The sequence below is a fragment of the Syngnathus scovelli genome, chromosome 12, assembly GCF_024217435.2.
Source record: "Syngnathus scovelli strain Florida chromosome 12, RoL_Ssco_1.2, whole genome shotgun sequence".
Lineage (NCBI taxonomy): Eukaryota > Metazoa > Chordata > Actinopteri > Syngnathiformes > Syngnathidae > Syngnathus > Syngnathus scovelli.
In genome coordinates this window covers 1,938,792-1,962,750 of record NC_090858.1, presented here as the reverse complement: position 1 = coordinate 1,962,750, position 23,959 = coordinate 1,938,792, and the positions used below count along the sequence as shown (strand labels likewise).

Below are 23,959 nucleotides of genomic sequence, written 5' to 3'. Positions count from 1 at the left end.
TTTAAAGTCATTTTAGAGCTGCATGCACTTATTGTTGAATGACCTTAGTAGTTATGAATTTGAAAAATATTCATATTTAAATGACCTCAAGTTTGTTGCTCTGCTAGATTAAAAAGCTCCATTCTCCGATTTTCAAGATGCCGTGGCTGCTAAAATGAAAGTTTCTCAGCTACAATGTGAGTACGCATGCTATCGTTTAAATCATTGTTTCACAGTTGTGATTACAAGTTTATTTCCAACTTGCTCATGTACAATTTAAAAAATATATTTAAAAAAACAACAATAATATGTGAGCTCAATATGAACTTCATTGGCAAACTGAGTTAAATCAAATCAATTGTGGCCGCACAATCAATCACGTTGCTGGCAAAACGCTCAGCAACAACGCAGCCTCAATTTTCTTATTGACAATCCATTTATTCCTTTTTTTTTGTTAGAGTATGACACAAATTGGTAGCCGGTTAGCATCTGTCAATCACATGCCAAACAGAAAATAATATTGTTTGTAAATATTTGCATGTATAGTACTCATGTATTTGATATGACAGGATTAAAAACAAAACAATAACAAAACCAACAAAATTCATTTCAAGTATGACCAGCGTAGATCGCAAGACGCGATGTTAGCCGTTAGCGCTGGGGTGTGCAAACTCCATCCCGGTGGCCATTTAGTGGACCGTGATTTGTTTTTTTTGTTGGCCCACACAGCAATGACTTTACCATGATTGATAAAAAACATGAAAAATAACGTATTAAAAAAAACCAAACACTTCCTCATTGACTCAACCTCTCACAACCCCCAAATCAATCCAAAATGTCCGCTCTGATGTGAGACATGGAGGTAGATGTTCACAGCGTGTTGAGCTCGATGAGTCGACCGGCAAATACGGCAAGCGTGCCGACGATGCATACGGCCATGAAGACGCACAGCAGGATGTGATCCAGAACCATGGCCACAAACTTCCACTCCTCGGACGCCTGCAACCATAGCAAAGATTTGGTGAAAAATACAAAATACTTCCTGTTTGCCTGCCTTCTGGAATCTCTGTTGAGTTCAGTGTTTTGTTAGCGTAGCTTAGCATAAACCACAACCACAGTGTGGTAAAATGGTGTTCAATACTCAAAACACTTTATTTACATCATGGGCCACAAAAGGGCAGTGACCCTCCACAGCCAGAAGAGGGCGCTCTACCTACTGTACCGCAAATTATATCAACTCTCATGTCTTTTGATCTTACATTGTTGGACTCCTCGTCCGACTTCATGGTCTCTGCGATGTATTTGACGCCTTCAATGGCGCTGCGGACATCGGGGTTCTTGATGATGGGCGACTGGTAGGCGACGTTGGTGGACGTGGGGTTCCCTGAACCGCACAATCTTCGTGTCAAATCACCTTCCCCTTGGAATCGTCAACATTCAGTCAGTTACTCAAGTGTATTCTAACCTGAGATGTCGGAGATGTCCATGTCAGTGGGAAACAATCGCTTCTGCCGAATCTCCTGGCTGGGACGCTTCATAGTGGAGAAGAACATCATGTTGGGGATTGTTTCGATGAAAACCTGGCAGGAGCAAAAGCAGCACAGAAGATGATGAGGATGTCTTCAGACAGCACTTTTCCAGATTGACTTAACTTTCAAGGCTAACGCTGTGCCCCTGAAAAAAGGAACACCAGCTGACATCAGATGACCTCGCCCTACCTTCCGAATCCAAGGAGGCATGGTGTGCGTGCTGGGCGAGCGGTGGTGCGTGTTAATGACGATGACGGTGATGATGATGGAGGCGATGACGAAGACCATGGTGAACAGCATGTACTTCCCGATGAGAGGCACCGCGCTGGACGTAGACGGGATGAGCTCCACGATGACCAACAGGAACACAGTGAGGGAAAGCAGGACGGAGATGGACAGAGTCATCTTCTCGCCTGGAAAAAAAAAATGCCCACGACTTCAATGCAGACTTGCACCAAACAAATTAAATTTGACTGCTGATCAAACCCTTCATGTTCTTAAATATTGTCACATTTGAACACACCAGAGTCAGTGGGCAGATAAAAGACAAGGCCGGTGAGGAATGAGAAGAGCATGCAGGGGACGATGACGTTGACAATGTAGTAGAGCGGCAGGCGCAGCATCAAGAAGTGGTAGGTGATGTCCAGGTAGGGCTTGTCAGGACAGCACGTGTAGGTGACCCAGTGCTTCCAGCTTCGGTAGTCCTTTAGAACCCACTCTCCAGACTCCATGAAGTTGCTCAGGTCAGGACGATCGCTTTCCTACAAGTGTGCCAAAATACACTTAATTCAGCTTTTGGTGCAAAATCTGCATGTTTTAGTCTGAATGATGCTAAAGTAGTGGAAATTAGAAAACTGACCTGGTTGATGACCACTAGCAAGCCGTCGTACGTCCACGTACCGAGCTTCATGCTGCAGTTCTGCAGGTCAAAGGGGAAATGGAGGACGATGATCTCGCAGTAGCTCTTGAATATGGCGGGCGGGTTCCACGTGATCTTGCCAGTGTGCTCCAGTAAAACTTTGGTCTCGTGAATGATGGCAAAATCGCCGTCGGCACTGGGAAAGATGACAGAAAGGACAAACAGCAGAGCATTGCCCATCAGCTTCACCTACACCTTGCTGTATTTTTCAGTATTTGACAACTCTCAAAATGTGTTTACTTGTTGTAAAGCACCAAGTCGGGCTTCCAAATGTCCAAGGAAGGGATTCGGATCTTCCTGATGCCACCGTAATCGTCAGGGTTCCAATTCAAGTTCACGTCTGTCCATTGCTACATGTCAAAGTGAAAAGATGTTGATCTTAAAAGTGACACAAAAGCTTCATGAATGGACTCATGGTTATATGGTGGAATTCTTCATTTAAATTGACTGGTCAAATATCTCTTTTGTCATTGGATATGATGTTTAAATGCAGTTATTAAAATTATTAAAAAAAAACTTGTTTTGATTTTAATATATAAATCCTAAAATTAAAATACAGCTTGATTTTCTCATTTGTTTGAAAAGAGTAAGCATTTCCAGTACTGACCAGGAGATGGCGATAGCGTGGCGTTTGAAGACAATATAGTGTTCTATACTGATTCATCAGCATCCTAAATTTCACAACTAATTTGTAGAAATTTGTTGGTACCAATCTGTTAATGAAAAAAAAACACACCATAATTTGCTTTGAACTACTGATTAAAATGAGATATTGTGACACCTATTGGCCAATTTGTGTAAATGCACGCAGCAAAGTGCGCACGCAGGCTGTTCGTGAACGAGCCCGCTTGATTAGAAGAAAAAGTTTGATGGGGAAACTTTGCCAACCGCACCTGCAGTTAGTTTGTTGTGCAACGTCAGTGATTTATAATGAATATTTACATTTTACAAACGTGTTTTTTTTTTTTGTAGTGAGTAGATCTTTGTAACTTGGTCCCCCCTGTTGTAGATTATTTATCGCGTACATGCACATCTTAAACGAAGCAAGCGGAAACTTGGAAAGAAAATGGCACGCAGGCTGAAGTCATCTAAAAGTAAGTCAAACAAATCTTTTGTTTCTATGGACGAGCGTTGGTCTTTTCTTTATTGTGGCATTAACTGTTGGAAAGAAAATTAAGGCTCGTATTTTTAATAGCAATTTGTTGCCAAAATAATCTTTTTAGCTTCCAACTTGGAAAAAAGCAACAAAAAAAACAAAAAAAACAAGAGCTCCTTTTATAGCAATGGTAAAGTTGTCAATAGCCTGGACAGTGATATAGTAATAAAATTGCATTTTCTCCTTTGCTGGTAATTTGCTATAAAGAGACTGTGACAAGGATGAAATAGAGAATCAAATGTTTTTTTTTTCCCCTTCAATTTTAATTGCTACCTCTAAGCGTAACATCCATGACCAAAAGAGACACAGGTTAAATATTTTAGCAAAGTGATGTCATCTGAAAACAAATCTGTAAATATTGTGAAACAATTGATACTATAAAATAATTGGAATCAACAGAAGTATTTTTCAAAGAATGGGCTTGCTTACTTGTCTAAGACGAACATTACTGGTCACAATCTGGTTGACTTCATCCTGAAGGACAGAAATGGAAATACTCACATTGAAGTGTATTCATTATTTTGACGTTGACCTTTTGTAGCCAAAGAATGTAATGAAATTCACGTCCTGAGGTTATTGAGTTGGAAGATAGTCAATAATCTAAAACCAGTATTTTATAATTGCACAATTTTGATTCCCAATTTCTAAAGTCTGGGGGCGATTTGCTTACTTACCACTTCGATGAGCTGGATGAGCTGCAGCCCCACGGTGACCACCACCGCTTCGCTAAAATGGTTGACTGGGCGCACCACCTTGTTGTAGCCGTTGAATAAATGATTCACCAGACGCGTCTCGTCCTCCGAGCACAGCGCCCGACCTGCGACACAAACCTCAGTGTGACATGACTGACAAAAACAATTCTGAATATCTTCACCCAAATTTATTTCCTCATAGAAAACACAAATGAAAACTGCAATATTACAAATTTTGTGTGCTGGCCATCTGGTGGCATCTCGGTAGGTTGAAGTGAGTTGAGGAATTCAAACATGGACGCCACCTTGTCATCGCAGATGTTATTTTGGGCTCACATTATAGCGCCTGATCTAACTAATGTTAGTCCCGTCAAATTCCGGAACCACGAAATAACCCCCTCCCTTTGCTCAGCTTCCCATCCGCAATCCGAGACCCCCACGGCTGGGAATACAGGAAGAGTGGGGAATTATCATGACAGACGTGCCGAAACAGGCGCATACTGATGGATTCAGTTGGGATCAACAAGAGGCTGGCCTTTGTTATCGCGGCGATGGAGAAGAGAACTTAATGCAAGCACTAAGAGGCTGCATATGATGAGGCAGCATGTGGCTCATTGCCAGTCGTTTCAGTATCTTTTCAGAAGTGCTCCAAAGGTGGGCAATTTTGGAAACTTTTCATGGGATTTTTTTTAGTAAGTGGCTATCCTTGCCCATAAAACACAAAAGAATGGATCATGATGCTGTTTAGTAGCAAACTTGTGTGTATACAAATGTGTGTGTGTTATTTGTGGAATCAGCTGCTGCTGCACACATTTGCTGTGTTGTCTACTCTTGAATGTTTTCCAGAAAGACGGAGATACTTGTTATTCTGTCTTTTGATGTGGCCGCCCCCCAAAATAGAAAAGGGGGCGTGACCCATCGTGCACTTGCAGCTGTCAATTAACAATTGGCCTCCACTCACATTTCCGGACGGATTCCAAGTAAAATGGCACATGGAAGTTTTCCTGACACTTCTATTCCTGGTGTTTAAAATGTTGTGAAATTGTTATTTGGGTGTAGGACAATAGCCATTGATTTGCTAGCCAGTAGCATTATGCTAAAACCATTTTGTGTGGTAACTGCTCACCCCTCCCCTCTGGGTTTACCTGAGAAGAAAAAAAAGCAGCCTCCTGATTGGCTTAAGTTTATATCTCTGAATCTTTTTGTTCAGTTTTTCTCCTGAAGATCTTTTTGCGTCGATGCTGCAGCAATGTTCTCAGTATGTCAACACCATCTCGTTGCTCATAATACAACACAGCGGTGCAATTTTATTGGAGCATAAAACAATCTTTATAGTCCCGAACACAGGCCTCATAGAATATGGGTGCAATTGACAATAGCGGAATAGATTATTAATTACTTTTACATTGTTAACCACGTGTTTAGGATGAACTATTGGGCCATAAATATTATTGATCACATAAGAGAGCCTGCAAGGGGGAACGTCACCTGAGAACAATCAAGCGGGCAGAATCATGCAATTTGATGTACGCCCTGGTAACGGCCAGCTAGTAAATATTGTTCGGAGCGTGCGGCCGACCGGCCGACAATAAAACAAAAAGGCCGTCCGGTGATTTAGCAACTTTTACGGCGTCTTTATCCGCTCGTTGGTGGCAAGAAACACCCGGCGTCCATTTTTCACGCAGCCGGCCCTGCGCGCTGAATCGGAAAATGTGGATGTCATTAATTACGCTTGCCTTGAACGCTTGGGGCACTTGAATAATACCTGTGGAGTACATAATACCGAGATGCTAACCACAGAAGTAAAAATTGGGAATTGATTAAAAACCTCCTCTTAGTAGCCTAATGCTAAACCCGCCTTTTCACCTTTGCTACCTCTTATGCTTGACCCCAATTAAGCCACGCCCCCTAAATCAATAGAAAAATGGATCTGCTGAAAACACAATATTCCACAATATGTTTTCCCGTTAATAGCAGTTAATTTGGTTTTTACACTTTAATAATATCTGTGAACAGAATTAGAGAGCGACGTCCAACACAGCACGTCCTCTATTATTTTCCACGGAGACTTTGAGTGGTGAGGATTTTTACAGCTTCCGAGTCCCCCCCTGCGTCCTTGTCCAAAGTGACTAAACGTCCGCCTTTTCCCGCCTTGTAAATCAGCGTGCCGCGGAGGACACCTGCTGCCCTGCCCTGACGAAATGCCTCAAATATGAACATGGGCGAGAATGCTGACAATGCGGAGCTGTCGCTTTTAGGGAATCTCAAGGACGATGACGAGGGGAACTCACTTGGGCGGAAAACAACAGGTTCAGCTTCCACTCTGTTGAGACACATGCTAGTAAATCTAAATGAGGGTTCTGACCAATTTTAGAAGACTAGTAGCAGGAGTGGTACCTTGACGGGTTTTTTATACGAGCCATAGTTCAGCTGATTGTGAATAAAACCTAAAACAAAGACACATATTTGTTTTTAATTCCACTAGCACAATGCTAACATATTATGAGAAATTGCATTGACGGGCTAATGAATAACATCACTGTGGCGCTTTTAACGTCTGATACTTAAACACAAATGGTGCAGCAGCACATGTAGGTAATCAAAATTGAGTTAAGTACCTGCTGCTGCTGCAAAAAAAAAAAAAAAAAAAAAGAGTTGTGTTACTTTACTTCCCTCTATTTTCGCTCTTTAAAAAAATGAAATAATATTGAATGACAAATGAGATTCCTTTAAAGTGCCTGTAATGGATCCAGGCCCCTCTCGGAGATGGGACTGACATTTCACACGCTCGTTCGTGCACTTACCAGCCATTGCGCAGAAGATCCAGAACAGCAGCGTGTCAAAGTTTGACAGCTTCATATCAGAGTTAGACACAAAACAAAGATAAGAGCGGAGGTGAAACGCTCGCCTCCAGGCGACTAAAGTGAAGCCGCAGCAGCAGGAGAAGACAGGAAGGCAGCTCTGGTTTCGAAGTCCACCCCCCACAAACCCGCCGGGACAGCATGCGCACCTCACAGCATGCTTGGAGACAGCTGGGAGAGTGTGTGCGTGTCTTCTCAGTTTCAAATTTGGGGTTCAAACCACTGTTAAGGTTTGAAAGTTGATTTTCAAGAGAAATTCAGGGTTTCAAAGGACTGCTTTTCAGACAAGGTTAGGGTTAGGATAGCTCAGTGGGTCGGAAAAACAAAAAATATTTATACAAATCGAAAAATTCTTCAAAAAATGCTGATAAAGATTCATTTCAAGTTCTCTATGTGGACAGGTAAAAATGTGGGGGAAAAATTCTCGGGTATATCCGGAAATACTCAAAAATTGATTATCTGGCCTGGCATCTGGGGGTTCTAAGAATATTTATTTCCGCTGCTGTTTTAAACTTGGCTTTTAAATGAGCTTTTCAAGTCAGAGTTAATGTTTCAAATGTTGGTTTTAATGACCAATTAAGGTTTTGAATCAAGATTTCAAAATATTGCAAACAAGCGGTGGAATGTTCAATTCAACAATGTGACTATTTACAGTGCAAGTGTGATGTCATCATTCTGTTGTGTGTGTTTTAGCAGCACGCATCATGCGGACAACAGACTGGGCAACACAACACAACACAACACAGACAGATGATGTGATGGATAACAGACAGACACGGAGGCAGACAGGAGGACAGCTGAAGGCTCTCACTGCAGGAATGCAAGGCATGTGTACACACTCATCCGCACACTGTCAGAAAAGTGAACAACGGAATAGTTCCACCCAGTCACCGCTTTGCTTGCGTACCATATGTGCTGCGTTTAAAAATAACATTTGGCTCATCTCACTGGGTAGATGACAGATGGATTGATACTTAATTGTGGAAATGATGAAAATGCATGCTGGCCATTTATCTTCACCTCACTTACTTTTTGGGAATTATTTTAGTCCAAATGCAAATATGAATTCAAAGTGTGTGGATTTTTTGCCATTTTCAACTTCAGTTCTTTAAATATGTCAATTGTGGCTTTTCCTGCAAGACTTTACATTTTAATTGAAGATGCAGTGACCCTCTTTAAAAAGCCTAATTTCAGCATAAAGTAGAAAATATTTAAATATATTTAATATTTATTTAAAGTCATTTATTTAGTGTTTAAAACCTGTACATTTTGAAAACAAACTGAAGGGTTGATTTGATTTTCCAACAAGTTTGAACGCAAACTCCTGACATTCCAACTACTGCCACTAGGTGTCAGTGCAGCACTGTAAAAGCACACCGTACAACCAATCTTGAGACGTCACTGGCGACTTAACCAAATCACGCCACCCCATAGTAGGACCACCATCACTGCCCACCACTAGCAACACCCTTTGAGTGTGTATTTTGTAACCAAACACACCTTTTACATCTCTTTCATCGCACTCCTAAAATACAAACACCGCGCATCCCCTTTCTCGAGTCCCCCAAGAGTCACCCAACTTGTAATATCCGCACCGATTATACCCCAACGCATATTTTAATTCTCCCCATTGTGACTTAGAATATTTCCTCCTAGTCCTTCAATACATCTGTAATATATTGCTGATAATATCAGTCCATTTTGTTCCTTGGCGGCGGCGGCCCCCTCTGACACGGCAGATGCATATCTGCTAGAAGTTCATTTTAACTTTCCTCTGCTGACAGGGGAACTTTCATTATGATGTGTGTGTGTGTGTGTGACGCAACAAAGCTTCCGAGTGTACAAAGCAAAGATGAGGACTTGATTTTTTTTGCTTGCCTTGCTCAAGACAGAATGGCTTAGGTTTGACTTGAGTGTCAAAATAGGCTTGCCAAATTGCGGGAAGACCCGAGAACCCAAACGAAATTCTCGAGATTTGACACTTGTCGTAAACTTCTGCCTTTTATGGGACAAACACGCCTAATGGAACGCGCCTGCTGGCTGATTGGAAGCAGGAAGATAATCAGACACAGATGATGTCCTCTGACTTAGACAACATTCGATTTTGAAAAGCGCTTTAGCGCATCACGAGGGTTTAATTCCCTCGTTGTTGACAGGAGGAAGAAACCTCCTGCCGTGTACATGAAATTAGATTACACACAAAATGCAGATTCTTGTAATTATGACTCAAATGTGAGAGCGCTGAGGCAGATGAAAAGATGATGAAAAACGGATTCCACTAAGAGCAATTGGCGGGGAAAAAAAAAGAGCTTTTAAGTACAGTATTTTTGCACATTTGGTGAAGATGTGCCGAGTAAATTATTAGTGAATGATATGAACACAATGATACAATTCTGTTTCCAAGTACAATTACCAGAGGGTGCTTCTTTCATTATTTATTGTGAGCCTTGTTTTTTTATTGGTGGATTCCTAGGTTATGTTTTCAAAAAAAAGGTTTGGGTTTCAAGACTTGAGGGCACAGCAATGTACCGCCCTAAAACCTCAAAGCTCCTCGCAATGTTTTCATGTTGCTGCGTCCTTCCCGGCAACAACATAAATCATCATGTCATCTTCTTAAGACCTAAATGCAGCTTTGTGTTGTCCTTTCTTGTCCTCACAAGTCATTTGTAAAGACAAGATAATATCAGCATGTCTCTCATTCTGGAACATTCCCACAGATTGAATTTTTTTTTTATGAACGTCACAAGCAGAAGAAAAGTTGTCACATTTTCCATCCACGTGATGATATGTCATTTTCTTTAGCTAGCTTATTTATTTATTTTTTTTACTTCACGCTTGAGCTTCTCTCTCTCAAAAAGGAAAATCTCCGACGGAGACGATTCCCAACACAGACGTCCCCCTGGAGGCGCTCCAGGTGTGGAGACGATTACTCGCGTCCCTTAATGATAAGCGTCCTTGAATATTTTAATGAGGATTCTGGGTTATACGATTCTATATTTACTTGCGCCGCTAAGCCTTTTAATTTACCTACATCCACAAGGTGCACCTCCCCGATGGATTAAAATGAACATTTGGGTGAGAGCTTCAAACTGAGGAAGACACTGCGTACAGTATATTGGAGTGGTGAAGCAGCATGTGGCTCTTTGAAGGTTATCCTGTTTACGTAGAGGAGAAAAATATTATTTTAGTCAGAAGATCCTTCATGGAGATAGTTGGCCATTTTGCCGGTTATACATGATTTTGACCATTCCCTTGCACTGACAGAGTTAGAAGGGGGCCTGTGGGGGCACTGAACCCCCCCCCCCTCTCCCCATCCCAGTTACCAGGCCAGACTTTTGGGTGTTTTTATAATTTTCTGGGAATTTTTTTCAGTATTTTCCACTTGTTTCATAGGCAATACATTCTGAAAGTTGATCAGTGGTTTTCATACAATTATTTGGCTTTGTAAAAAAATAATTTTTTGAAAGCCCTTTGACATGTACCAGATGCCCCCCCCCCCCCCACCTTAGTACCAAGGTTCCAAGCTGACCTTGTTTTGAATAATTCCATTGTTTTCCCTAAGAGAGGAAAATAATTCAAATTAGATTTTTTTTTTTTTTGTGAAGAATGAGTTTTTATTTTCAGTGCCAGTGACATACAAACCAAATGAGGACAAGTGATCATAAATGAATGTCTCCTTTAACCTTCTCATAGTGGAAAAAAATGAATTCATAACACTTCCGGCAACATGGTACGGTGTTGCCAATTTGGGCTGGAGCAGCGCCTCCGTGTTTTCTAAAACATGTTTGACTTGACTGTTTCTTTCATACACTCGGAAGCGGCAGTGATGCGACGTGATGAAAGCAGACAGTTATGACAGGCAAACAAAAGGTGGCAGACTGGGGAGTAGCTGCGCTAAAGAAGATACTCCGGAAAAAGCGAGCGAGCGAGTTGTGGAAGCAGTGGTTTGTGACACGGATGCGTTGTGATCGTCTTCGCCGCCTCGTCACGTCTTTCCCCAGGGGGGCTTCGCATGTCTCTTTGTTGATCTATTTCGGTCGGCGCGGTGCTGAGAAATGACGATTTGGCAGCGTGAGAGACAAGACGGGCTCGGCTAGATCAATAACCCCATCAAGGCCTCCGCTCACGTTCAACATATCGTGTCGCTGAGCTCTGTCCAAATGTCATGGCTTCACTAACTGCCCTGGATCGATATTACATTATAGGAAAGCCGAGGCGCACGGAGTAAATACAGCGGCGCCTCGACCTAAGTCATCCCGTAAACACGCTCGCGATTCAAAATACTACTTTCCTCGTTCTGCTCGGGTGTAATTCCACTATTAACCACTAGATGGCGGTACACCTATTTAGTTTGAGTGCGCCGCCTAACTGAAAACAAGGCGAACAAACTACTTAGTGTGGGGGTACGCCTTAAACGACCTTGAGGAGTTTGATGTGCGTGTTCCACCTCCGCCCCTCCCATCCCCCCCCCCCCCCCCCATCCTCCCGCGGCAAGCATAATTTCACCGTAATTCTCCCCGATCGGCATTAGAGATGCGAGCCGGGTCGCTTCGCTTGACCCGAGCTGTCAGCCGAGCAGCGTGTGACCAAAGAACAAGAGGGGGGAAAAAAAAAAAAACCCTTCTAAAAACGATCTTTTCAACATGAGGGGTGAACAAGCACAAAGTAAAATAAAAGTGAAAATTTGACAACCCCGAGGTGAGGAAGAACAACGGCGGCTCGTCTAACCTCAGTCGTATTTACCAAAGCGTGAGCAAGACGGGGGGGGGAGGCGGCGGCGAGCTCAGATAAAACGATGTTTACGTTTGGAATAAGCTCAGCGGAGACGGCAAACAGACGACGTGTGTAATCTTCACAAAGAGGAAGTTGAGTTTCTAGACGAGCCCAAGATAGAAAAATGGCAACGGCTGTAATTGAAAACAACAAACATCAAAGTCATATCAGAAGGAAATGCGCATTGTGACTCAGAGAAAGAAGTCTGCCTTTCCAAAGATGATAATGCTTATGAGTGCTATTTGAGAGGTGGACTGAAGTCTCCAAAAGATTTGTGATTGCCTACAAATGCCACAAGATGGCGCCAAAGCACTTTTTATATTAGACAAGGCTATGGCCTAAATATCTCCTTCCTTCAGTTCAACTTAGTTCCTCAAGCACAACGGTTTCGAGATACTACGTCTGTCTATCTGTCCTTCCATGTTTATTTATTATGTAATTATTTACGTTTGTTAGTAGTATTTTTTTCGTGGTGTATGTTTTGCGTTTGATCTTGTATACAATACTTTCCCAATTACTGATACGGTATGCGTGCGCCTCAAATTTGGGCCATTTTTATCACTAGATTCTCTTCAATTTGTGCTTGCTCTTTTCCAAACATTTATTTTTTCCGACTCCCCTGACACCCAAACTGTTTAGTGACACATCTGCGGTGTCAGGTTACCCGCTCTACCTTCTGCACACGATTACAATGCACATGAAGCTTCTGCTCGGCAAACAAATGCGGCGTGATAAAACATCCCGCTTGAATCAAGACTGATTCTCGTGGTGTCGAACTGAACGTGACGAGGATTCCGATTTTTTTTCTCGCGCATTCAGGTCAAGTTTGTTCAATTTGGTCGGCTCGCTTCTCCTAATTTGTCTCTGGGCTGAAAGCAGCAGAATGAGAAAATGCTAGTTTATATTTTAAATCGGCGAGGGAGAATAAAACAATACCAAATTAACAGGTACATCTTTTTTTTATAAAATGTCCCCTAAAATATTTTTTAAAAAAAATGCAGTTTAGAATGGAATACAATGTGTCTGATGAAGATTAAGTTGCTAGTAGGTGATAAACATCAGGATTATTTATTTTTTGCACCGGCTTTGCCGATCCTGTTAAAGCTACAAATAAAATCCATCACTTTTAGAGGATGACGATTAATCCGACCACATTATTCTCCAAAAGCAGTGTTTTCTCAGAGGCGGAATTACAATGTCCTGGCTTTGGCTGTCATGTTGTGGAGATCAAAAAATCAAAGCCCAATCAGGGCGACAACAGACTCGCGAGCCACTGTCATGCTCCCTCCATCTGGTGGAGGCCAACCGTGTCACCGCAGTAATAGTGTACACCGGAGAATCACTTTTTTTTTTTTTTTTCCTCCCCCCAGTCACGGATCACAAGGAATCCTCCCTTCCGGTGGCTTTGAAACATGTGCTAGCACAACAGGTTGTTTGGCATCAAATCTTAAAATGCTAATTTTAGTGACAATTGATTTGTTTTCCGATTCTTGAATGGGGACGTATATCTTTCTATTGTGACCAGAAAGGCTATAGAATTTTGATTGAAAGTTGAGAAGTTGGTGAAAGCATCTATCTCCTGCTGTCTACTTCTCTCTTCTATCTGTCTTGCGTGTCCATCCCTCATCTCATTTCATCTCCTCTTGCCTCTCGGCTCGGCTCGTCGTCCGCTCTAATGTAGCTGTCACTCATGCTGTCGCTGGCTTTCCAAAGGCTTCATTTCCTGCTGGGGATTCCATTAGCCCCCACTCTCACCTGCTGAATTACCAGCCTCTCCTCGTCGTACGTCTGGAGACGCGGAGGTGGACGCCATCGGTGGTGACGCCGGCCGGCATTGTGGTGCGCCGTGCCCTCCATTCCGCCCTAATTAACATGCACGTCTGACTTCTTGATCACCGTTTGAGATTTGTATTCATGGTATTCATTTCCACGTCAACTTTGAACTGGAGAGACCCGCTCCTCCTTGCCAAGTTCCTTTCACCTTCCAGTTGCTTGCTTACCTTTGACTCCCTTGGATGACCTCAATCTATCTCCTTCAAAAAATGGCGGAACCAATCCTAGGATTGATTTTCGTGACTGGCACCTAAGGGGCAGTGGTCCTCAGCCCGTCTAGCTCCGCCATTGCTTGGAAATGGTTCCAAGTTTAAGATCAGGAGATGTTTGAGAATATTTGTCGCACATGTTCTGAGTGTTGTTAGTCACCTAAATGTTGAACAGAGGCTGAGATGTACCCAAGTCAAATTCCTGGCACGCTCAAACATGGCCAATAAAAATTCTTGAATCTTGAAACATGGATAAACATTTTCAACCCAAAATGGCCGACTATCTGCAATCAGGAGTGTCGAGCTCAATTTCGTCATGGGGCCGCATCTTTGTCCTTCGGCGTGAACGTCTCATATTATATACAGTACAGGCTACACAACAAACTGATGAGTCAAAACTTTTATAAGATGAATGGTAATAAAAAAAAAAAATGCTAGCAACATCTCTATTTTTTTGCACTTTTAGTATTGACACAAAGTTGATGCCCAATTTTTCTTTGCGGGCCAAATCTAATTACACTGTGGGCCAAATTTGACCCGAGGGGCCTGAGTTTGACACCGCGGATCTACGTGATGTAGCATCAGTTCTTAATTAACTCTCCTGTCATGGCGGACACTTTTTTGTTTGCGTCATAGTGACTCATTTTCTTTTCTCCCACTTGTTGCTCCGTCCGTCCGTATGATTCGGCTTTGACGCATCAGCTTTGTACAAATCAAGAGCAGAAAGGGCACCCCGGGGAGACGTTTAGTTGTGTTTTACTTGTTTTTTTTTCCTCTGCTTAATGGCGCTCTGGGTTATTGGAGCAATTCTTTCTCTCTGAGAGCAATCGAGAGTGGGAGGGAGGGAGGATTGTTGGCGCTCAGGCCGTCCTTGAGAACTTTTCCTCACAGGCTCCATCATGCGCAGGCTCGACAGTCACACTTGATGTGTTTCTCCTCAAGCACTTTGCTGATTGTTACACTTGATGATTAGCTTTTTATAACCGACAAAAATAGAGCAATGCACCGACGATGGCCTTCACTGGTCATTTTGACAAGGATAAGCTTTCAAAAGCGTGATTGGCAGGTTTTAGGGATGTTTTTGAGTCCAAATAAACATCACTGTAATTCAATAGTTTTGTGCCACAGTAAGTTTTTGAGACACTTGCATATGTGTGACTTACCTTTGGAAAATAACGTTTGTTGTGTCTTTGGTGTCTGCTGCTTGTAATTGATCACCATCCAAGTAGCTATCAGCGCGTTTGCATTATGATTACCCGACCGCCGCCGCCACCGCCGCTGCCGTCATTCTATTATTCATGAGCGTGATTACGCGGGAGCAGATTACACGCTGACCCCATTGCCTTTGCTTTACCTCAGCTGTAATTTGGAAGCGGCAGGCAGGCAGGCAGGCAGGCAGGCAGAGATGCCACGAAAAAGACGGAAGCTCTCCCCGTGCCATCAATCTCGCCCATGTGCAATAATAGCTCGGGATGGAACGGCCCGGCCCCTCTAACGACGTCCCCCCAGTATAGTTTTAAAAGACGTGATGGAAATGCTCATCTCGTGGATACTGTTTGACTCGCCGTTCACCATTCTTGACATACGACGGCCGTAACGATCGCCTCACTTTCACCCTGAAATTTGAGTAACTTGTTCGAAAGTGAAATGAAAAAAGTTCAGCAATCACAAATTTGGATTTTACTTCCCACCACTGTTTGGATCTGGTCAATCGGAAAGCATTCTGCTCTGTTTCAATTTGTCCTCTTCCTCTTTCTACATCTTCTTCATTTATCGGGCCGGACCTCATACGTCTTGTTTTCCCGTCGCAGACATTTCATTACTCTCTTGCCCTTCACACCACTCAGCGTTCCGCTCGCTCGTCCCAATGTTTTTGGTCGTTTGGCTTCTTGTAAAGTTATCATATATTCAATTGCTTTCGTCAATACAATTACTATACCCTCAAATGATATCTTTGTGCCGGTCGTCTGATATTTCTGTATTTTGTCTCCGACTCGTTCTGTAAGTTTTTTTGGCTGTCAGTTCGAACGATAATATTGACGAGACGGGCAGAATCAAACGTCCTATTTTCCTTCCTCTTGTTGCGCCGGCAGGAATCAAAGGCAAACTGAGCGTTTGCACGCCGACCTCCTTTGAGGAAGTAATGAGCCCAGTGTGGAGCCTTATTATCTGGAGAGGCGGAAGAGGTCGAGGGGGTGGCGGCAGCCGAGAAATCAGTGGGTGGTGACACTTTAGTTTGTCCTTCTTCATTTTTCAGGAGCCAAATTGAGTCAATACAGTGATGAGCAAAAATACAGACGGAATGCGATCTTTATTTTAACGGTGGAGGCTAAGTTTACTAGTTTCGAACGTACTACCTTGAGTGTGATGTGTGGAGGCGTTTCATTGATTGAATTACATGGACGCTAAAATGAGGGTTAAGAGGCCAGCCATTTTTTTTAATATTACTCTACAATGACACGTTTCATTAACCTTTCATTTTTCATTTTCCATAGACAATTGGTATGTTCCAAGAATATCCACTTAATGATTGTCACGACTAAATTAATGAAGTAGAGAGCTTTTCAAGATGTGTTCATAACCCTTAACGTTTTAGAGAAAGAGGGACAGCATTTTGAAAAATGTTTTAAACCATTTGTGCTGGGGTAAAAATAATTTCTAGCAGTTGTAATAAGTATTTAGCGTGTATGCTAGTTTCAAAATTTGGTTCCGGTTTTTGTACAGGAGCTCAATTTTTATACAAACAATGTGAGTTGTCTGTTCATTTGCCAGTTTCTTAAGTTGTTTTTAAAAGGTTCAATAGTCAGCAAGCAATATAAGTATGTAAAGATTTCTGGGGGGGATCATATTTGTCGGTGTCTGGAACAGATTAATTGGATTTACCTTATTTCCTATGCGAAATGTTGCTTTGGATTCTGTACTATTCAGTTTCAGTCAGACTTTCTCGAACGGATTTATCAGCCAAAACCAAATTTTTATTTCCGTCTCATGTCAAATGAATCAAATTGAACCGTAAAAGTACATCAGGGTTCAAGTTTATTCAATAACCACGTTCGACTCCTTTAACGATGGAGGACATCTTTGCGGAATGTCTTTCTCCTAACTTTGCACATGATGAAGCGCCTCCATTAGACATGACGCAAATGTAAAATAATCCAAAGTAATGGATGGAGCCGTGTTTGTGGTGGAGATAACAAAATGTATCGCGAGTAGATTAGCATGCCGAGGCAGGTACGCGCACTCCAGTCAAGAGCTCTTCACTCCACACAGGAAGTCAAACGAAGTCATTTGGCCCCCTTTTTTCTTTCTCTTCTTTTTTCTTTTTCTGTCGCAAGGTTGGTGTAATGAGGGCTCTTTTTCAGCGACGTGTTTTTTCTGGTGCCGCAATTCCGGTTGGAGTGGCGAGAAATCACCTGGTGGCGCTTGAGAGCTTATCTGAATAAAGATGAGTCTTATCAGCGGGATGGCGCACATGCGCAAGGTCAACAGTTGGATAAATGTCTCCACCGGGGGGCGATGTTTTTTCGTTGGAAAAATACCGTTTTAAGTCACGCTTTCAATTTGCGGTTGTAAACCTTGGTTAGTGTCAAATTAGGCTTTTGAATCTCGTTTAGGGTTTTAAAGTAGCATTTCAAGCCGTGACATTTTCAATTCTGGGTTAGCTGGTCACATTAAGGTTCGAAATAAGACTTTCAAGCCTGGGATAGGTTTTTAATTGAACATTTCAAGCCCTCCCCCGGTTTGGATTTCAAATCATTAAAATGTCACAAAAAGACTTCTTCTCTTTTGCTCATCCAGCTTTTACCTTTTGATGCGCTCACACTTTCACATCTTGTAATGATGTCATAAATGTTGACTTTGTTTTCAACATGAAACATCGCAAATAATCCATTTGCCCCAACTATGACCCGATCGATGAGGTTAAACCGTGAAGAGAAGGTAGATTAAACTCACGCAACGGGCAAAGTGAGTAATCTCTTTTAGCGTTTCTTCTTGCGTCCTATTACACAAGGATTTTCCTCGTGATGGGAATGCGAGGCGTCTAATTATCCACAGATGGACGCCTTCCAACGCCAGCAAATGAGCACATTTGCCAATGGACAAATCATTTTAACCCTGACAAGAAAAGGGGGACATCTTGCAACCCTAATTACAATCACAGGCCAGCGAAAAAACACACACATAACACACACACAGGCACTCAGACATATGTGCTGTGAGGCCACATTAGCATTTGAGTGGAGTCGAAACATTCTTTTTTGCGGCTGCTCTTTTCATGGCTGTCTTAGCAAGGCTGCTAGGAGCTAATATTTTCTTTTTCCTCCCCGACCAGTTGCCACCGCAGACCAACAAAGCAAGCAAACACAAAAGAAAAGTGATGATGTTGTTGAGTAAGGCTTTGTTTGTGGAAAAAGACACAAAGTCTGGAGAAAAGAACCTCATTTTGTTTAATGGACGGATAGGATGGCGTATTAAAACGGCCAGTTAGGGTTAAAGTTCAAGTATGGTTTCAAACTAAGATGTGTCACAGTAGGGATTTGAATTAGGGTTTCAAACTAAGAGGTAGGGTTTCAAGACATGCTTTCTGGGGACACACACCTATAAAAGCACACAACACACTCGCCCACGCCCCGATGTTAATTTTGCATAGGTTGTCGGTGATGGATGATTTTTCCGGCTAATGGTTCTAAACGCATTAGCGCAAATCGGCTGAACTCACGCACACACACGCTCCTCCCCTCCAAGCGTAATCTTCTCCGCGTCCTTCCGATTCAATTTGCCGTCATTACTAAATCATGAGCCGCCATGTTTACGGTGACGTCCATTCATTTTTTTTTTTTGTCACATCCCCAGCTTCTCATTCCGCCGCTCGCCGTGTTTAAAAATAGCGCCGTCGCGTCGTTAATCAGTAACACGGCGGCACGTAAACACAACGGCGCGCGCACACAACACGTGTCAAATTGATCGGCCGCCATGTTTCCTTGAGCAAGGCCGCGTAATGGCGCATGGAGAAGGATGTTTTCCTTCAGCGTTAACCTTGTTTTTAACCTGATGTATGACACTCGGATCTCTCTTGCGTCTTCTCTGAAAATGCCGTGAAAGCGGATTAAGGCTCTGAACCTCACCCAGGGCAAAAAAACTTATTTCAATAATTTTATTTTATTATTATAAATAATAACCATTACACTACATTGGAAAGTTAAGTCATAATGCAGTTCTACAGAATATTCATTGTATCATTAAAAACACAAGTAGTAAATTAATTAATACATTTCAAGATAAGCATTTTTAAATTAATGAAATAATTCACTGTCATTATATTTATAACTATCGAATAGAATGTACACTACATGACATTAGTGCAATATTTTATTATTTCTTGCTTGATTTTGCTCAGCTAAAGTGCTGCTAGCAGCTATTGACTTGCTTTCAATCAACCGTGAACACAAAAACAAAAGGAAACTGGGCAATTATTCTCTTAGTATCAGATTTTTGTAATAAAGTCAGAGTGTGTCCAAGCTTTGTGCGGAAAAAAACAAAAACAAAAAACAAGCTGCTTTTGATGCCTTGCCATGTTGGCCGTCTTTAATTTTTCTTCTTGTATGGTGGCGCCTGCAAGCGCTTTAAACACATTTGTGATAATACTCTCCTCCTCCTCCTCGTCCTCTCCGCTCTGTGTTGTGTTTGCTTTGTTTCCCTGCCTCTTTATCTGCTTCACTTTTAATTCAAGCAGCATCTCGGACCCTCCCGAAATTAATCTGAAACGACACAATGAGCTTAGATGGCATTACATATGCAAACAAGAGTCAGATATTAAAAAGACGACGGCTCGATGAATGACAATCATGTGGATGTTGGATTTCCAGCTTGGGGAAATAAAACACGTGGGATGAATCTACGATCGCATGTTCTGGATGGCCCAGGCGTGCTGCTTTTATGACATGATTAACGTGCAGTTATTATGAGCGACGTTATGTCTTGCAGCCATAACACGTTCAGCTCGTACGTATCAAAAAAAGACCTCGCTGTCGCTCACGTTTGCCTGCCGACTTCTCGTTAGCATCCGCCTGTTTTTAGGGAAGAGCGCGCGTGCTAATTAGCGCCCTCGGCCAGCTCGACCTTTACACAAAAAGGCTACGTTGTCGCCTCGGATGAAAAACGCGTTAATGCCATACTTTTTTTTTTTAGGGCCCTTTTTGATTAGCTTTGTAATTGAATTAAAAGTTGAGCGTAAGTGGAACATGCTGAGTCAGTGCGGCCTGTAAACTCTGTCCACTGACTGGCCGAGATCATTAATTGGAAAACGGATCCATTTTTTAAACCGAATGTGACATTTTTGTGGTAAGTGTGGTATTTATCCGACAGAGGCATACATTCTGTTCTCCAAATGAGACTCAGATAAGGCTTCATTTCTATTTGTGGTTAATGAATGGCTGAGAAGTTGTCGTCATTTTTTTTCCATTTGTTTTTATCTGCTCTGTCGTGTCCAATTATCGTCCTCAAAAAAAATGAATCAAAGAAACACCTTAACATTCCACACGTTAAAATGAATCTCTTCAGTGCCATTCAGGTTCCCCCCCCTCCCACCCCGCCCGTCTCGGGCACGGCTGCCTAGCGTCGGGTGATTTACGTTGCGTGATTAGCTGATGAGCGGTGAGCAGAGAGTGGAGAGGCCCTCCAGCCAATTGGGACAGGAGTGGAGATAATCACACATGCTTAGGCGTTTAATGGGAATACGCTGGATATGAATTTCCTCATCCGGAAAAACAAACAGAAATGATTAATGGGAGGTGGTCGCTTGAGGAATTAGCATCCGAGATGTTGACTGTTGGAATTCACTGAATAATTCAAGGTGTTTCTTCTTCTTCTTGCTATCGCCTGCACTGTGCTGCACCCGCAAACACATTTACAATAGCCACGAGTGTCACTTATATCTTTTTAAGGATGCCACTGGGAGATTAGTGTCCATAGTCTTGTCATATATGACATTACAAGCATGCAAAATGGCCAATGAGCCACATGCTGCTTCACCTGATCCAATTGTATGTGACACGCAGCGTGGATTGTTTATGCGCTTACGTTTGCACCCACGCAAACACAGTGGCAATTTGGGGTTGCCGTGGCAACGGTTGAGGAAGTCATTTTGCTACTTTTTAGCACTAGTTCATATCGATAATCTATTAATTGATGGTGTGACCAATTGAAAAACGTATTTTTCAAAAAAAAGGCATCAATAGCTTCCGCTGTATTCCGAAGAGGCTTGAAGATAAAAATCTACAGTGCATTTTTCTTTTTTTTTGAAAACTTTTTTAAAAACTTTTTTTTTTTTTTAATTAGCCCACCAAGACATCAGGAGCTAATACGTTCTCATTAAGCACAAATCAACAGTGGAGAGAGCAATGTAGGATAAAATTAGCTATTCCTGACAACTGAAGGCCGCTATATGTTTTAATTAGGCCGCCAAGAAGGATATACGTTTTAATTAGCGCCGTCTCCCGCGGCCCAAGGGCCTGGAGGTTTAAACACTAAGGTAGCGGTGTTAATTAAATGACACTAATTGTTTTCTCTCCCTTCCGTTAGAAGCTTCACGGGATCTTTTTCTTTTTTCCCCCTCTGTTTCACTTTGGCTTTTAAACAGCAAACGCCAAATAAATAAATAAATCAATAAATAAATAAATAAGACTGACCTACTTTCATGTATTCCCCGGTGACCCCGCTAGCTGCAGGTGTTGCGTGCACTTTCATCTCCGGCGCCAACCAAAACGCGGCCGACGTGCACTCGGGTTTCAAAAGGTGTAACATCTGTAAGCATCTGGAGCAATCATAGAAAGAATTCATTACACGGCTGACATGTTTGGATTTCTTATCGTCCGCATGCAAATCATTGGAACTTCAAAATTATTATCAAAAATGTGATAAAAGTTTCCTTTAAAAGCGATTGCGCAGGCTAATGTTGTTTAGCATGAGATTGTTTGTCGGATACCGCGTAGAAGCCAAAGAACAAACGAGAGAAGCGGTCTGGACACGAAGGAGAAAGTAATAACAATAAAATGGTTTAAAGAAAATCGAAGAATGTAGAGGAGGAGAGAGAATGCAGTCTGACTCTGCTTTGCCCCCATTACACAAAGCAAATACCTTTTCTGATTGCATTTCTTTCTCTTTCTGTGTGTTTGCGTGTGTGTGTGTGTGTGTGTGTGTGTGTGCTCTCGGGCGCGTATTGTTAACTTACAAAATAAAAAGTGACTCGCCAGGCCAAAGTTATGTTTTTGAAATTCCTGGTGAGCATTTTCGATGCGTTATTTACACTGGGAAAATGTGAAACTATTGAACTTGGACAAATTATTAGAAATGAACACAAACAATCTGAGCTTGACGAGTCCATGGACCAAAATGACCTTTCTGAATTTGCCATTAGGATATTAAACAAGTTTCGAGACTGGTTTATGGTTTCAAACAAGTCTTTCAAACCTGGATCAGAGTTTCAAATTTGGATTTTAAGCCATGATTACAATTTTAAAGTAGGCTATCAAAATAAACCGGCTACGATATACCCCAAGTAGGATTTGGTGTGACAATTATCCCCCCATTGTGTCCTCAATTTGGATTAAAAAAAAAAAAAAATCTAATGTCACATCTGTGGCTCTTTGTGAAGCGCACAGCAAAAATAAGGAAGTTGTGCGAGCCACCCGAGACGTAGCCTACATAGAAATGTCGCGCGTGCACACAAACACGGGAAGCTTTGAGGACACAGGAAATGCTCGACAAGACGCTTTCCGAAGCCGGAGGGCCGAACGCAACCTCGTGACGCCTTCCCAACTTGCGCCTAACTTTATTACACGACGCCTTCTTTATTTAATTCCTTAATTTTTGTTTTCCTCTCCTGCTGTTTGCCTCTTCCGCTCCATGTTCCTGTTCCTGCTGCTAATTAGATGAAGACATATCGCGCCGCTGTGACAGAATTCTCCACAGAGCCGAGCGCTGATATGAATAATTGAGACGCAATTAGCCTCTCGCCATCGCGTCCGCCGCTGACCGGGCACCCCGGCCGGCCGACTTGCCTGCTCTCTACCGCCTACCTTATTAGCCGCTGCGGGTGTCCGCTTATGATAAATGTAAGACAAGTATTGGATTGCATGCTACAGTAAAAATGTCCAACAAAGCAGATCAGATCTGCGATTCCTTAATGTCCAACAAAGCAGATAAAATCTGTGATTCTTTCATTTCTAATTTTCATATTAGCCCCTCCCTCACTAGTTTTAAACCCAACACATGATTTTGATATGCTAAGCTAAAATGTCTTTAGCAACTACTTTTTAAACACCTCGATCATTTATTCATTGATACGTTTTATGTGTTTATGATGACAATATGGATTTGTACGGTGTCCTTCAGTGGCCAAAAAGGTGCCTATGAATCAAATGCATTATTGGTAGTACACGGTGCTGCCACTTGGAATATTGTCAATGGCTACAAGTCCATCCATCATCCTTCCACCCTCTCCTCCACCTTTCCTCCTCCTCCTACTTTGCTCTTCTTCCTCCCCTGACAGCACTATGAATAACAATTAGAGGATATACAAGTCGCAGAGAAACCATTTAAAAGTTTGAAATCACTTCTGTGTGTCACCGAGGAGGAAAAGAAAGAGGAGGAGGCCTGTTGCCGAGGATACGGGCTCAAAAGGGAGGGGGCGGGGTTGGGGAATATTTGTGTGTTGTAACGTGATTAGTGAGTAGAATAACAAATGGTGACTAAAAACACAAGTATGCTAACTGTTGAAACATTTAATTTTGCACTTAGTGTGAAAGAAAAATAGCCTGGAAACAATTAAAAATTGCTTCACATAAACAAATACAACCGTGTAAATCTTCCCCTGACTCGAAACTCTAATTCAGTTTAAAAATACTCCAAATCTGTCATAATTTGCCGTTTCGAGGTAAAAAAAATAAATGCGCATGATGTTTAAAACAGTTAAAAAAGAAATTGACATCTTCCTTGAAGCGAACTTAG

At 42.3% G+C, this 23,959-nt stretch overlaps 2 protein-coding genes and 1 long non-coding RNA gene across 6 annotated transcripts in view; 1 reads left to right on the top strand and 2 right to left on the bottom strand.

Annotated features, from left to right (window-relative positions):
* The window catches only part of lnpk (lunapark, ER junction formation factor), a 42,615-nt gene that overhangs the window by 4,970 nt on the left and 13,686 nt on the right, over positions 1 to 23,959 (top strand). Inside the window, exons 17-19 of one of the 4 annotated variants that reach the window (XR_007485069.2) lie at positions 108 to 176; positions 3,437 to 3,521; positions 7,833 to 7,961. The gene's annotated coding sequence lies outside the window, so the exon portion shown is untranslated. Of the gene's footprint in view, positions 1 to 107; positions 294 to 3,436; positions 3,522 to 7,829; positions 7,962 to 23,959 lie in introns of those variants that run through there. The other 3 variants (XR_007485067.2, XM_049735928.2, XM_049735927.2) reach the window with 3 other exon arrangements.
* On the bottom strand, positions 291 to 7,236 carry LOC125978517 (acetylcholine receptor subunit alpha). The gene is made up of 10 exons (XM_049735924.2): positions 7,080 to 7,236; positions 4,258 to 4,400; positions 4,013 to 4,057; positions 2,668 to 2,777; positions 2,368 to 2,563; positions 2,032 to 2,269; positions 1,698 to 1,921; positions 1,445 to 1,559; positions 1,239 to 1,363; positions 291 to 978 (listed from the first exon to the last, which is right to left on the bottom strand). The coding sequence occupies exons 1-10, from the start codon at positions 7,132 to 7,134 to the stop codon at positions 850 to 852; spliced, it is 1,380 nt and encodes a 459-aa protein (XP_049591881.1). The 5' UTR covers positions 7,135 to 7,236; the 3' UTR covers positions 291 to 849.
* LOC125978536 (uncharacterized) lies at positions 19,158 to 23,080 on the bottom strand. Its single transcript, XR_007485077.1, has 3 exons — positions 23,029 to 23,080; positions 21,640 to 21,764; positions 19,158 to 19,710 (listed from the first exon to the last, which is right to left on the bottom strand). It is a non-coding gene; the product is annotated as an uncharacterized lncRNA (long non-coding RNA).

Coding starts and splice junctions, on each gene's coding strand:
- LOC125978517 (XM_049735924.2), bottom strand. CDS start 7,134: ATGAAGCTGTCAAACTTTGACACGCTGCTGTTCTGGATCTTCTGCGCA. Junction 2,270..2,367: donor TGCTAGTGGTCATCAACCAG/GTCAGTTTTCTA, acceptor GCACACTTGTAG/GAAAGCGATCGTCCTGACCT. Junction 979..1,238: donor CGGACGAGGAGTCCAACAAT/GTAAGATCAAAA, acceptor CTATGGTTGCAG/GCGTCCGAGGAGTGGAAGTT.